At 31.5% G+C, this 17,195-nt stretch overlaps 1 protein-coding gene across 3 annotated transcripts in view; it reads left to right on the top strand.

Annotated features, from left to right (window-relative positions):
• Positions 1-17,195, top strand: part of LOC145965998 (tRNA dimethylallyltransferase) — a 79,615-nt gene that overhangs the window by 19,723 nt on the left and 42,697 nt on the right. For 2 of the 3 annotated variants that reach the window (XM_083089646.1, XM_083089644.1), the window contains exons 2-3: positions 327-464; positions 1,242-1,591. In XM_083089646.1, the coding sequence (XP_082945772.1) occupies positions 327-464; positions 1,242-1,591 (488 nt within the window). The remainder of the gene's footprint in view (positions 1-326; positions 465-1,241; positions 1,592-17,195) is intronic. The other variant, XM_083089645.1, reaches the window with a different exon arrangement.

The raw sequence follows: 17,195 nt of genomic DNA, 5'->3' as shown, positions 1-17,195 counted from the left end.
AATTCAGAAATGTATCGAAAGCTTCATAAAATTTCTCGTTCCACTTTTCCACTTTCGTGATGTAGGATTTGTGACTCTGGTTTAATCCGATGACTTTACTGGATACAATCGTGCCTGCATTATTTGGCGCATTTATTTCTGACCGTGAATCACACAAGCGTCGCAATTAATGAAATTATTCGATCTGTCATAATCTGTCATAATCGGATAGGAATCCGTGCTTTATTTATCAATCGTTACTTGCTATTTCGTTACTTCTAACGAATTATCTCGTCGACCCCTCTCATTATTTTGCTTTTAATTACGTCAATTATCCTGGCCTGCAGGTGTACAAAAGTCTGGATATTGTTACTGCGAAAGTAACCATGGCGGAAAGACAGGCGGCACCACATCACATGCTGGACGTCGTGGATCCGCTGACCAACTTCTCCGTAATCGACTTCAGGGACATGGCCTTGCCGATTGTAATTTTCGCATGTGATTTTCGTTTCCTTTTTTTTTTTTTCTTTTTTCGAAGATGATCAACGTTTAAGCTATTCCAACACTAACTTACTACAAGATAACGATCACGTGTCTCACCGATTATACCGACTTAATAGATATCTAAGGCATAATTCAAAGTTTATTAATACATAAATTTTATGAAATATAATTAAAACTTTAATTCAACGCGATAATAATAATTATCGTAATAATTTGCATACATTAATGCGTTCTCATTAATCTGTAATTTAATGAGCGAGGATGCCGTCATGTGCTAATCGTAGCATCTCTCGGAAAGTAATGAGAATGATAAAAGAATACGTAAATCGAGATTATCGTAAGCAGATAAAATTATTAATGGGCGAATCACCCGTCTCAGAGCGTGTTAATGAAAAACGTACAATGAATACTTAATGAATCGTACATATCGAAAGTGATATTTTTTTCCTTCTCTTTGTTTCGATCCGCGCGCAATCAACTTATTGTTGTACATTAAGGATTATAATTGCGCCGATTGGATGTTTCGCGCGCGGCTTCACGATCACGATGGGTTCGCAGCTCGGGAGGGAAGGGGAGGAGGGGATTCGCGCGAAATTGACTTCGTAAAATAAAGATCTTGAACGGAGCCAATTGGAACGCCCCTGATCCTCGCAAAGACCTTGATACGATCATTAGCCACGGTCTCTCGCGCGGATCGCTCGATCCTGCTCTCGGTTGTACTTTGCCTCGACACTCTGTTCCTTTTCCCATCGATATAGATAGACAACCTGCTGGCCAGGAGGAAACTGCCCGTTGTCGTCGGCGGTACAAACTATTACATAGAATCGCTGCTATGGGAGATCCTTATTGCCGATCCGAAAAAACCGTCAGTGCAAACCGACTCAAGCGCGACCGACCCGAGCGCATCTATCGAGAACAGATCGGACGACCGATATAACATACGGCAGAATAGTGATGATGATGATAATGAAACGTCACCGTCGAAGAAGTTGAAATTCGACGCGAGATTATGTGACGAAAGCAACGAGGAACTACATCGAAGACTGATGGAGATCGATCCGGAGATGGCGCGCCAATTGCATCCTAACAACAGGCGGAAAGTCATAAGGTAAGATTCAATTATAATTATTGATGCACGGGATATTTTAGACAAATTTAAATATCGCGACAAATTATTTTATACCTGATATTATATTTTTATTTACATCAAATGATAAAATTAATTTAATTAAATAATTAAATAATTGCGTAGACTAATATGGAGGATCGATGATTTTACATCGTACTTTGCAAATACAATTAAAAATACATTTATTATAATAGTTTTAAAATAATAATTTTTATCTTGCTTCTTGTAAAACAGATATTTAAAATGAAATTGACAGGGATAGAATAAATATTTGAAATAGAATGAAAATATTGAATCTGCATCGTGTAATACTATTTGCAATTGATAAGTATTATTTATCGCGTCATGTCAAATAAAGACAATTTTGTTTGCATCTGTAACATCGAGCAGTTAATTAGCAAAGTTAGTGAAATTTTAAGTGAAATTCGCCACGTGGCCGACTCTGTCAATACGACAGGGTTATTTGATATTCAGCGGTTGTAATGTCACTTGTCACGTTACGTGTAAAAATTAGAAGAAGCGGACATTAATCAGGCGGCCGACGATACTCCTGACGCATAAAAAGGCATTAATTTTATTCAGTGAATACATTAGCATTTTCCATTCGAACGCTGTGCAAGTAAGTCTCAAGGCGACGATCGTAAGTCTCAAAAATGAGCTTACGAAATCTTTCTTTCTCGCGATAAAATTCTGACCTACTTTTGATAACGGAATGAAGTTATAGCTCGCTATCGGTTTGACAAGATGTGCACTACATCTTACTACGACAATATAAATTGAATCCATCATGCGGCAAAGATGTGTTATTTAAAGGAAAAATTTGTCAGAAATAAATCTATCGAATTCTCTTTATGTTAAATAATCCAAGAAATCATGGAAATTTTACAAAATATGTTCACAAGTGTGTTAGAGAAAGAGAGAGAGTCCGTGATATTGTGAATTTTAGTTCGAAAATAAATTAAAAAAAAAAAAAAATTCAAAGAATAACAAACGAAAAATTAACACCTGAATCGATCTTGCGTTCATAATCGTCTCGTTAAATATATTTATTTTTCTTTATTAATTAATAAACATTTTTTACTCAAATCGTACAGTTTTACATGACACTGCAATTCATTTAACATTATCTGAATGAGAAGAATGCTTTATCATATAATCAATTTATTAAAATTCTAACTTAATTTTAACGAATAATCGGATAGAATTGGATTTCAACCTTGACATAATATATAAATAGAGTCTGTGAATTAATTAATGTCATGCGCTATTGTTCCCGTAATTGTATAATTAATTAATTATTTGACGTGCCTGTGCAATGATATTGCAGATAACTTGAATTCTGCCATTTCGAGCAGAACTTATGCTAATATTGATGACGTTTATAATTTCGTAGTATTTAAAGTCTTGTCAATAAATATTCCCTGTCTCTAAAGATGAATCTGTGGAAATTTAAAAAAATATCTTAAACATTTCAAATATATTTTAAAATTAAATAAAAATATTTAAAATTAAATTTAAAATGTGACATTTCTAGAATTGCTCATGGTAATCAAAATATTCTTCGAAAGATTATTTTCTCCAAGAATTCTAAAAATATTAAATGTTAATATATGAAAGACACACATAAAATTATCGGATCCGAGATTATCTGTGATAAATTGGAATTTAATTTAAATGAAGAGAATTAACTTATAATTTTAATTAACTTTCAAATTTAGACGTTTCAATTCATATTTTGGTAGATCGAATTTTTAATAAAAAATCGATCAACTTTCTTTAATAGAACAATTTTTATCATATTTAGCTCTTTTATATAATAGATACAGTTTTGATTATAATTGCGAAATATTTTCTTGCATTTATGTATGCATTTATGTATTATTCCATAAAGTGTCTATTTATAATTTGATAAAATTATAATTTTTTTCTTATATAAATTTTTTTATTTATAACTGAATTTTTTTGTTCGAAATTTATTTATTAATTTTAAATTGTGTTGGTTTTGGCATTATCTTGTTTAAGCAATCGACTGATAATATACATTGACAGAATATAAATGTGTCGTAATTATAATTATAGATCAGTGAAGAATCACTTGAAATACTTTTAATGTTATTTTCATACTCATTAAATGTAATAAAATATAAATACATATCGATTTTATTTTTGGAATATAACACAATTATAGTATTTGGAATATATGTGGAATTTAACTTATATAATTTATATATAAGTTATAATTTTCTTAAATTATGTGTCTATATGAAATTGAGTGTAGATAATTTAATGCTTTTTTAATTTTGTAGCTTTGGATTAGCTTATAATTATAATTTTATCAAAATTTAAAATTTAATTTAAATTATAATATTCTTATTATAATATTCTTGTTTAAATTTCTCTGTTCAGAATCGAAACTTTTTTAGTATGTTTGACATTTTATAAAATTATAGTTGTGTCTCTGTAATTTTGTCCGTGTATTTAGCGATACGATTAATTTTGACATAACAAAAAAATTTAATCTCTTTCTCATAATAACGATCACCATGTAATTCTTATAAAATTTACGTACGATCTCATTTTTCTCGTTTAAGACGCGCGTGAATTCGGCGCAGAAAGGAGAGAGTCCCGGTTTTCGCCGGAGTTTGCTGTAGGTCCACCTGTTACTTTGTCGGCGTTTTTCGCAGAATCGCGGACTTATAAAGCTACGTTCACAGTTACATTAATGCCGTGAAGGCACGGGGCAACCAACGTGGTCGAAATCCCGAAGCGCTCAAACGCATATCTCCACGCAATCGTCATCAATCAAGCGAAAAGTCTTTTTTCCGTGTTACACGTCACGATAATTGAAACTACTTCGTGTATCCGCCATTTTCGATTAATTATGATTAACGGTCCGCCGCGTATCGCGCCGCGACTAGCATCATCAATGAATGTCGAGACGGTAGAATGATGCATTTCCCCGCGTTTCTTCGACCTGACCTCGGCTTCTGCAGGATTTGCGTGTTTAGCTCCCGGTGGATGTATACAATCGGGTGCCCTCGGTGTGAATGCGACATCGCTGCGCAAGACGACCGACAATGGCCAATTAGAGCAGGGTAGAGCAGGGCACGTCTTTTGGACAACTGTTACGCTTTCACAGTGTGGCCACCAATGGCAGCTGCACCTCGAAGGAGTACCTTTTTCCTCCGTGGCGGCCACGTTCTGCACACTTTGGTCTCTTGCGTGAAAAGACGTCGAACCCTATAGAATATTTTTGATCAGGTTGGGTTAGGTCAGGCAAGGATCTCGTACATCGCCAGCTGTCGTATCTTTCATTCTTTATCCTGTCACCTCGCTTAACTCAGAGGCTTCGACTTGTATTTATTCGCCGTGTTACCGGAGCATCAAATAACGAGCGTTCAATTAACCTTCCGATCACTTCTTTATATTTCTTTATATGATCAATCGTATTAAGTAGAGGTTGCACGAAATCTCATTATTAAGAAGTATGATTTTCTTATAACATTCATCTTTCTTCGTCTAACCATCAATCATCATATTTTTTGACGTATCTGGAGTCAATATTTGTTTAACTTATTTTATTTTATTTTTATTTTATTTATTTATCTTATCATCTTAATTAACATGAAACAAAAATAACTTCTGTTTCTATTATTGTATAATATTTAATACATTGATCTATTTTATTAACAATTTATATGTAACACATTTGTAGATTGAAAAAACAATAATAATTTACTCACTGATAAATAATTTATTTGTCTGTTTCTCAACAGTTTGTGTTTGATTAGTACTAGTGATAGCGACTTGATTGAAGATTTTAGGACAAGTATGAAATATTTATTTGTCACATAATATCATCGTATAGCCAATGAAACTTAGTTCTCTTGATGGTTTTTTTTACAAAGGACCGACATTATTATACTACGTTAAAATGTTATGATCAGCGCCCCTTACAATTTGCACTTTAACTTTTTAATACTGTCTATATGTAATAATATACACTTTCGGCACGTTATTTTCTAGACGACTGGACGGATTGATTGCGAGAATTTTTTTTGTAGAAAGTTGTATAATGATTAAACTGTAGCAATTCTTGCTTACTTTGATACTTGATGCGATAAATCGAAAAAACTGATAAGCTGTAAAATTATTATAGGATTCTTTGCGGGAAATGTCTTCGTATATTTCTAAAACTTAAACGATTCTTTTTATGCTTTACACTTAAGGGAAAACACGGCACTCATAAAGCTTAACAGCCTTGTTCTAGAATATTTTTTTATGTATCGCCTCGTCATCGCCGCGGCTCGTAAAATAATTTTTTGCTCTTTGCATTAATGTTTTTAGTCGTAAAGTGATGAATTTCTTAAAATCAATTGATCTTTTAAAAGCGTTATTTATTATAGCAGTTTTATATACAAGGATAATTACAGAGCAATTAATTATTTTAAAATTAATTTTATTTTATACATTTTTATTTTTTATTTTATATATAAATTTCTTTTATTTTGTTATACACTTCTTAAAATACACTCAAAGAGGCTTCTTTTATATTAATTATTAATTATATTAATTATTAATTATTTTTTATATTAATTATTAATAACGTTTCTATGAATATATTTTTTATTATATCTTAATTTTGACGTACATATTTAATTGATTTTTTAATTATTTATCTTGATTATATAGAAGACAATTTTATTCATATTTGTCTGACAATTTAAATCATATCAAGTCAAAAAATAGTATATATTTATACGCGTTATTTTTGAATCGCGTCAATATTGATAAAACGCAATGGACATTCTTTTTATTTAGTAGCATAACGAAAAATTTCGAATCGTTCCAATTTCACTTCTTTCTCTGACTTTGGTGACACATCGATGATGTCCTCGTCTCGTACATGCACATGTGAAAGTTACGATTTCTCGTAAAACGGCCATCAATTTGTCGAGCATAAAAATGCGAGTTTATTTATTGCTTATTGATAGATATATCATGTGATGGGAATTTCGTGTATATTATGCAAATTTGTGCAACAGTTCTTTTCTTAACAAAAATGACTTCTCTTAATAAAAATGAATAATTAAAAATATTGTATTTTTATTTATAACCGACAAGTAATTAAATTATGATTAGATACGTGATAAAGTGAGAGTTGAATGCAGAGAAGACAAATATGTAAAAAAGATAATAATATTCTCACAGTTTTTTTAAGTAAAGTTATAAAATTTTTGGATGAATTGTTTACAAAATAATATTATTCTAATAATGAAAAATTTCTGAAGCATTCAACTTTTAATTTTAATTTGAAGAAAAGAAGACAAAAAAATATAAACTTTGTCTTTTTGTTAAATATAATTACTTACAATTAGTATAATTACTTAATTTGTTTATCGCAGGCACGAAAAGATTAATTAATCTGTAGACTAATTTGCAACAATTAAATTCATTACTTTGCACAGTATTGATAGCCTTTTATGCATAACATCGTAGAAAGCATTTTAATATGGCGTACTTAGCAGACATAGACGACTTTTCTTATAAATTAGAAAAGTCTGGCCGCGCGAAATTGCGGTCTTGAACCGAGAAGAGCGGATTTTCACGAAGTAAAGACTGTAAATCAAGCTTAATTTAGCAAGCGTATGGTCGGCATGGTTTCTCCGATCCGCGTTCCAAACTACAAAAACCACTGGCGAAGACTTTTCGTAAGATTAACGATATGATTTAATATTTGCCAGAGAGAGAGGAATACATATACTAATCGTGTAAAAATGATATCGCGTTATTAAATTCTCTTATTTATTCGAAGTATTTCATAATATACGTTAAATTTATTTCTTTTATTTTAATGAGAGATATATTAGAAAATGTTAGAAGAGAGGTCTCTAAATTTGTTGCACAACTTCCATTTCGATATTGATCAAGTTATTAAAACCACGCTCGAGAGAGAAATGTAACTTAATTACATGGATATATGTGTGTGTATATATATTATGTTATATATACTATATTATTATATCTTATATATTAATTACGTTTTCTCTCCCTTACGTGCGCATTTATGTGTGTTATATGTCAATTACATAATGCAACTCTGGAAATTAATGAATGACAGTTATGTAGAAAGAAGATTAATGAAATAATATTTCGCTGCATCCTCGCATGCATTCCGAGAACATAATATTCTCTGTTAAGACGTTAAGACGATTTACTCTGGAAGATAAGGTAAGTACATATATGTGCAAATAGATACGATTCTATGATATCTTTTCACTTTTTGATAATTATACTTCGCAAGAAATTCGAGCGCAAACGTGTATTAATTTTATATGAAAATGACACGGCTTCAAAATTGCTCCAAATAATATTGTGTCTTAAATTTATTTGCAAACATTTAAAAAGTGCACAATAATTAAGTAATAAATAATAAATAAATAATGTATTTATTGCAAAAATAATTAATAAATATTATTTTATTTATTTATTATTTATTATTTAATTATTGATAGATATATATTTGTCCCGATTTGAACGACGATATTTTCTATCATAAGCATTCGCCTTAAATAAGGTCAGTATAACGCAAACGTGCGTGAGAAATATATTTCATTCCAATAATTGGCGTTCAAGAAATTATCTCGAGCCTTCAAACAGGGAGCTTCGCACACACAATTCGCATTTCTGAGTTATTCCACGATAGGGATGCAGAATTTCTTCTCCGCACACACAAGTGACGGGAAGAAAAAAAGAGTGAGCCGGTTCTCGCGGTAATACTAATTTCACTGAATCAGCACTCGGGATAAGCTACTTGCGCGAGACCATGATTTACGACCGCTCCTAAACAAATTATGTAGATCGTAATATTTGATTAGCGGCGTAATATATTTGATGTGCATGGCGCTGATAAAGCGTCGCTTTAGGCTCTTTTAATGTCCGACATTTATTCGGATTTGTTCGACTTTTGTTTCGCATAATTTCCTCATCGTCCTCTTCCCTCGAATTCGCCTAATATTCTTATATGCATATTACAATGACATTTTGATCGATCTCGTTGATCAAAATTTCGAATTCTTAGCTTGGAATATAAATTTTGGGATAATAAGTATAAGTATAAAGCAAGTGTTAAATATGAAAATTGCCTGTATTTAATATATTAATCTTTCAGGACTTTTTTGAATGAGAATTTAATACATTTTTTTATTGAGGTGAAGTTCATATTATCTTAATTTAAAACAATTGTGTGAAACTTTTTATATGAATATTTTGCAATTTATTTCAATGTCTCTCGAGAAAACAAAGAATGACTCCAAGTTATACTTTGCAAAAAACTTTTGTAAATTCTTCCGGTCGCTTGTTAACAAGTCTAATTCTTCGTCGCGCGATATGGGCTTAAGACAGTGAATAGTAAAGGGAATGTGTCTTTATCGTGGCCTTATCGTAGCACCATTGACCCCGCTGCTTTAATAAAGCAGCGGGTTTTCGACTCGATCTGTCTGGACACGCCCAGTGATCCTTTCACGCTCCTTTTCCATCTCCTCGTCTCTCCTCACCCCCCCTATCTCCTTCCTTCTCCTTTTCATTCTCTTCCTCGATCTCTGGCCGGCGCGCGCGAAACAAATTTCGATCATACTTCTACTTCGTCCAGAAGAAGATACTGCGCAGCCGCCCCCAGGGATCTTCGGAACGCACGAAGTTCCGAAGTAATTAAACAGGTATAGTTTAGGTCGTCTTCGCGAAAAAAAAAAAAGATTGTATACTTCGTTTCAGACTCGTCGACCGAGAAGTTTCGTGCCGCGTGTGGCTCGAGTATCATTCGTGTTAAAAGAATACAATTTTAATCAAAAAGACCTGATAACACACAAGTTGATTTTACATTGCATGCGAGAGTGCTTCTCTCTCTTGCGTGATTTTTATTAAACTTTTTCACTAAAGTATTATTAGAAAAAAATTTAATATTTTTTAATTTGCGATTTCATAGAAATACATGGCTATTTCAATATTTTGCTCAATTCTTTTCATTTAAAAATTTTTCTAAATTTTTTATATACTTAAATTTTTAAGTGATTATTTTAATCAGAGAAATATATAAACAGCATCACACTAAAAATGTATATAAATATATTCCACTAAACTATTATTTAAAAAGTTAATATTTTTTGTTTTATTATTCTTTAAAAATAAATGGGGGTTGTTATTTCAATTTTTTGCTCAATTCTTTTCATTTAGATTTTTTAAAATTCTTTATACACATAAGCTTTCTAAATAATTATTTTTTCACGTCTTTATATCATCCTCTCCTATCATATTCGTTGCTACTACTAGAACTTCTCTCAGAAAATTTGTTTTACAAGCTCTTTAATCTTTTCGATACTCCCTTTCGAATCCTTCACCGCCCCTTTTAAGCAATATTCAAATGTACGAGCCCCGGGGATGCGCGCTTTTGCGCGATATAAATCGCCACTAAATATTTCACCATTTCGTTGGCAATGCACTCCAAACCGCAACTACAAGCCCTTCGGGACAGACCATAAAAAAAATGAAACACTGGACGTGCTCCGAAGAAGGAATAGAAGGTCCAGATCGTTCGAGGAAAGTGAGGAAGATATTCCGGACGCGCTCCGCTGAGACAGAGCCTTGCAATCACTGTTTGAATCTTTGCCAAGTGTTGCCGACGCGTTCCAACCCCTCGATGACTTCTTGTGGTCCAACCAACCCCGATAGCTTCTCATGGTCCAACCATCTACCATCTTTAAGACTTCAATTTATCGGTAGTAATCGTGCACTTTATCGGCTCGTAAATCGCTCTACCATAATTTGATTAATCGACGAGTATTTTCTATCGGCTATATCATGTTGCATTGCGTAACTTCTCTCGTTTGATGGAAATATAACAGCGATGTTTTATTCAGGTTGATTTTTTTTAATAATTATATTTTTCTCTTTAGAGAAAATGGAAAAAAGCATATATTTTTACGTAAATCTGCCGAAATTAAAATAATTAATTTTTTTTAATGCAAAAAATTGAAATAGAAATAAACGCATATATAATTTTATATTATTTTGATTTAGTAAGTTATTAAAATAAGATTGATATTTTTTGCTTTTATGAATCAATTGAGCAATGAGAGATATGAGAGATATTGAAATTGCAAATTAGTTTCAAGAAAGTTGTTCGGTTATTATTTCATTACACGCGCATAACACATACCTTTCTTCTCTTTACAGAGAAGGAAGCAGGAATTTCTAATCAGATATTGTAATAATAATACGTAACATTATGCAATCTGCCTCGAGAGATAATAGCCACAATGCTTCAGGTGCGATAAAATGTAGCTAGATCTATTGGAAATAATCGATACTGCCAGGAAATACGCTAGTATTTGTTTCATCAATAATGATAGTTAAGTAAGAATTCTGCAAGGTAGATTGCGTTATTTAATGATATAATATCACAGTTTGTTTCTCATTCGATATTGAAAAACTTTTATTATTAAATCCAATATTAAATCTTTAGATCGTTTTTTACAACTTTCCTGATTTTAGGAAATCGGCAAAAGAATTCATGAACATAGACGATTATCGTTCCAGTAATAATTCCATATATGTTTTATGTATTTTATAAAAAGTGAAAATCGATTTTAAGAATTTTTAATCAAAATTATTTGAGAGAAATTCTTATCTTTTCAGAAATTCTTATAAGAGATTTTTCTTTTTAGAAAACTTTAAGTAATATGTTCAGTTGCATTTTGTAAATATTCTTATCGCTTATTCTTATCGTTACATTAAGTTGTATTTTTTTTTATTTTTCCAATTTAATTGTACTATTATTATACTATTGTACTATTATATACATAATTATATTTAGAATTATAAGTATGGATGCAGGATAAAAAATAGATTAAAAATATTTTTTGAGAAATATATTAGTGTTTACGTTCTACGATGTTTTAATAAGGATGACGCGATTTCTAAAATATTATCTTGAGGCAGTTAATGATACATCATTAATTATTATAATTACTTATTGTAATATTACTCCTGCATGACATCATTCTTTTGAAAAAACACTTGTCATTTTTAGTCTTTGTACACGCTGACAATTTTACCGTAATATAGAACGTTTTAATGACAAAGATCACTTTTAAACGTTTTCTTAATATAGATTAAATGAAAACAATGTAAAGTTTTTGCTACGAGCTATCATTTAATCTCTCGAATCTTTTTTAATGACAAATTTTTATTACGAGGACGTATGAAGCAAAACTTTTTTTTAAAGGAGTTTTTTAAAGATTTGTCGAAAGAATATTTCCTAGGTGATAATGAGCGATTACATAAAAAATCATATAAAATTGTGAGACTAAATAAAAATAATTTTATTTTGCAGACATTTTCAGAAATGATGGATGTATGTTTGTTTTGTTTTTCATATATAATATTCGTTAACTATTAAATTATATATGTAAAATATTTATGCGCGAACTTCTGCTCTCCAACTTTGTAAAAGTGATGATAAAAACGGCATAAATGATTATAACGCAAGAGATAAGAAAGCGTCTTGCTTTCGATTTCTCAAGAATTCGCCCAGAAGAATGTTTATATAGATAAGCAAAATTCATAAATTATTAAATCGCTACCATATAGGGAGATATTTATTCAATTCCTTAAAAGGAGAAAATATTACCATGTTGTTAACTAATCGAGTGATCGTAAAAAGGTACCGGGAAAATGTTAGCAACGGTGGGTGGTACAACGAGCGACACGTGCGTACACGTGTAACGCACAACTAACGGATTACTTAAAGTGCCTGTTCCGTAAGAAATCGTGGGGACCTCTCAGTGTTGCACCGTTACGTAACATTCTGGCAGGGCGTGTTCTCACTGATATAAATTCCATAACGATCCGAGTATGTGATAATTACGATTCGTGATCGAAAGATCAACGACAGGGAATGACTCGTCGATCAAGCTCAAGCGATCGAGAAAAAAAAAATAAAATCGAGCAGACAAAATTGCGTTACTCCGAGTTAATTTGAGAAACGCAGTTAATCAATAATTTCGCATCAACTTCTCTTAATGAAAGCGCAATGTTTGTATATACGTTGATAGTAAGTTTTCAGCATAAGGAAGCTCGCAATCGCATCTGGTAATTAAATTTCTGAACAGCCCAGTATCATAAATTATTTAAAAAATAAAATTGATTACATTTATTATACAACTTTATACAACTTTATTATTTCTCAAATTTTACTTTTTCTCAGAATTCCACGAGACCAGGCAGCTTTGTATCTAGTTGCATTTTTTATAATTATTTTACTTTTTCGTTAATTTGTAATATGATTTACATATTCTAATTTGATGCGTTTTGCATTGTAACTTTTTTTGTGATAAATTTTGTAAAAGTCTTGTAAATGTAACTTAAATGGAAAAAATGCAATATTATATAAGACTGAAATTATTAATTATTGCTTTCTTCTGCTTTTATATAAATAAAAAAATTAATTTTGTTGTATTTTATGTCAAAATTGAATGTTAAAATAAAACTTTGATCTCGAATATTACATTATGATTGCGAGAAATATTATGAAATATAGTATAATATATATGATATAAATACTATAATATTATTGATCAACTTCTGATGAAGGATTCATGTAATTCAGCGAATATTTCAGTGATTTAAATATTTAATAGGATTATAATAATAAAATACTCTTATACGAGAGATACATATGAAAATGTCATAGAGAAAATTATTGGAAATTATCTTATATAGCTCTTAAATGGCCAAGATTTTATTTAAACTCATCTAGGTTTCTGATCACGATTTGAGCATTATCGACTTTATAAATGCAAGATATTTTAGAATAATAACGGCGAGTGCCTGTGTATGCTGTCATGAACTTAAGATTCCATGTATGCTCATTATAAGTTGCGTTAGCTCTTTATTAAATGAGCCTTTTCGGTAGTCGTTTATAATTAACGTGTGTAAGCATGCATAACAACTCTGTACTCTGCGATTGACCCACAAAAACTGGACTTCCAAGTAACTTCAGTGAAATAATTCCAATAATTCCAATAATTCCAATTGGCTAATACACATTCTATTCCTGAAATTCATTGGAATTTATTGCAATAGTTTCTGCTTTTATTGATGCAACAATTATGTAATTATGTTGCATTACCATTCTATTTTTACTTCAAATGGTTTGAGAGAGAAAGATGAAATTAAAATGACAGCTTCCACCATTTAACATCTTGTGGAATATTTAAATCATTAGATTGCCAGGCTTTAAATTATTCATGTCGTAAATGTGTGGAATTTAGTATTTTTTTTCGCCTATTATAAATCTTTCGTATTTATCGTGCAAATATTTAGATTTTTAGCAGATTAACATGCATATTAAAAATCGAATATAAACAAAAAATTGCAAAAAAACTTTTCGCATGCATGTAAAATATTATTACATAACGAATAATATCATTTTGCTTTAAAAGTATTCCCGGGAAAATATATGGACATTCATACATATCCATTAATCATGTTTATCCCTTTATATGACGGTTTTTATATGCCATTCAAGCGCAATTTATAAAACAACCGAGTAAATTTGCTTGTTAAGTTGATAGAGAGAGAGAGAGAGAGATAATGTAGGAAATTTATCCGTATATGTTCCATTTAACCTTGTAGTCAAATGACAAGTTGCGTATTTTTATTCAGTGAATAATTTTTCATCTTTTCAGTGAATATAATTTCGTCTTTTTCTCTCTGTCAAATTATTTGATACAAATTTCCTTTTTGGTGACGCAGCAATAAATTATTCAAGCTTTCCTATAGCTATAAAAATATTTCAACAATATTCATTTTTTATCTCTCCATAAATAATTAAATTTGCTTTTGAAATGTCTACTATGATTTGCGATGCCAATATAAATTAACGCGGTATGAGATCGTCAAATTTTTGCTTGTTACATTATTTTTTAAATAAATAACACGATAATCATATTTTCAGATAAAAATGATCAACGTCGAACAACGATTTGTTCATATAACCGTTGATGAAATTTTATCGATCGACACTTTTCGTCTTCATATTTTTACATCATCCCCCGTTACATTGTGTACTTTATCTTTATTACGTTTACCTTTATTCTTAACTGTAATAGAGTAACGAGCTTATTGCCGATCGATTCGATCGCCGCGTACGCGATAATGCACGTCACACAGCTTATTAAGTGTATTTTATTATCTCGTACTGATGTTAAAAAATAGTTATATATTTTACTATCGTATTTAATTGGGCGATTTCCTTACGCTCCGTATCTCGACCTAACCTGAGTTTGAACACAAGTTACGAACCCGAGTTGTGTCCGATAACTCTTCCTTCGATATTCCCACCGTCTTCCTTTTCGTCTTTCTTCGTGCCGTTATGTAAAAGAACGCTAAACATTTATGTTCACACCAACGGTGTTTTCTAAGTGGACGTAATATATCGACCTACCTCGAGGAAAAAGCAAGAGTCCGAGGTCTCGCGTGCTAACCTGAACCTGAACGTTTATTAGCGTCAAGACCTAAATATGAACAGGTGGCCTATACTTTGTTTGATTACGAATTGCCGGTCGTCGATGATAATGATTGGAAGTAACTTGTACCACTTGGAGCGCGCGCGCGCATTCACTGATTAAAAAATTCCATGACGTTTTGAAAGTTGATGGCCAAGTGATATATCCATGATAGTCCTTTTCAAAATTCATGACTCTGAAAAGCTAGAAAAAAAAATTGAATCGTAAATTGATTATATTAAAATACGCAAGAATTTTCGAACGAATATGGTGTCTCGGAAATTCTTGCGTATTTTAATATAATAATAAATAAGATGAATTTTTCAAGTAAATTTTTTAACGACATGAAAAGTATTATTAATTGATGTTAGAAGGAATAAACATTTTTTTTATAGAATTTTTGTATGTGAGAAACAAGTAATTTTGATTTTTCACTAACTTTTGTCTCATTTTTATCAACATTACATCTTTTACACAAAGACTTTGCGGAAATAGTATTTATTTATTCGACACGTCGATTATTAATATTTCTCAAGTCTTTAAAAATTTCATTAATTCATCAAAATACACAGGAAATTGTGAGATAATCTAAATCAATTTTACGAAGTAAGGTGGTACAAGCGAATAATCATCCCGTCTGTTCTCGCGATTTCAATTGCACTACATCCAATTCTCTCGAAATTTTCCTCTTTTCTCATGCGACGCGACATTCGCGGCTCGTCGGGCTCCCGAATAATCGTGCGCCCTCGACGATGAGAATAGTCCAGGGTGTCGGCAAGGGAACGTGCCGACGACGGAAGCGCCGTTAAACGACGGCACTATTATTGGAGCGCGGGTGGAATTACGTTACGCTTGTCTTTTATTAGATGACGGCGGTCGCGTCGGTCCCGCCTTTGCCGTTCCTCTTTGCGCTTCCTACTACTTGAATTCGTCGAGACTCCTGCGGGATGACTAAGGTCTGTCCGCGCTCTCCTTTTTGGCAATCCTCCAGAACCACTCTCCGACGAGAGATAGATTTTACCCACGACTCTCCACCTTTCTTTCTCTTTCTAGTCTTGGCACAACCTTGGCCAAGCGAGTACTTCTGTCATTGCCACTTGGAATGAAGTATCTCGACGAGAGCTTTTTTCTTCGGCGGAATACGCCATAGAAAGCAAAATGCCATTATACGGTTGCCTTATGGGAGATAAAACGATCCAATTTCAATAAATATAATTTCCACTTGTGCCTACATTTCTTTAATCCTGAAAAGGGCATTCAATGGCGTATGATTATTTATAATTTTCTGCACTTTTATAAATGTCTATGATAGTGAATTTATCATTTGATTAATTACAAAATCAGTTTATTAATTTAACCATTAAGCTGAAAAATTAAAAGTAAAATTTAACATGTTCATATAATTATATATCTGTAATAAAAATATCTTATTTCCGAATATGGAGAGGAAAGAGGAGAAAAAATCGAAATGATTGCTGTAATGAAGTTTTTAATTTTTTTTACATAGATTTTCATGCGAAATTTTCATTGTCTCTAGGATAATGTCATCATCGTAATTATTGATAACTGGAACGTTAGCTGCGATATAAGATGTAAGAAGTTTGAAAATTAAGTTTTTCTCTTAGCACTGCGAATTTTAACTGCTGCAAATACTTCACGAGTAGAGAAAAGGATGCTAATTTCATTGTGTGCTATTGTAATTTTCACAAGGAGCAAATCTTCAGGGCATTGATCTTTTAAATCTGTTCTGTCAGAAATCACGTACACGAAATATTCCATCACACAGTTTTAGTTAACATAAATAGTTAATCATATGATAACCGTAGAAAAAAAATTAAAATTTTTACAATAAATGATTAATATCCTTTTGACAACACATTTCCCTTTTTCTTTCAATTAAAATATAAAACCCTTTTTGAGAAAATTTAAGATTGTATAGTTGATTGCAGTTTTTTTTCTGGAATTTTTTATCAATTATTTATCATTAATTTTTTATTTACTTTTAATTGCTAATTTTT

Source organism: Camponotus vicinus, unplaced genomic scaffold (assembly GCF_025532165.1).
Source record: "Camponotus vicinus isolate PSW18456_S1 unplaced genomic scaffold, iyCamVici1.0 SCAF_2, whole genome shotgun sequence".
NCBI classification, from domain to species: Eukaryota; Metazoa; Arthropoda; class Insecta; order Hymenoptera; family Formicidae; genus Camponotus; species Camponotus vicinus.
The sequence above is the reverse complement of the archived record's forward strand: the minus strand, read 5'-3'. Positions and strand labels throughout refer to the sequence as shown.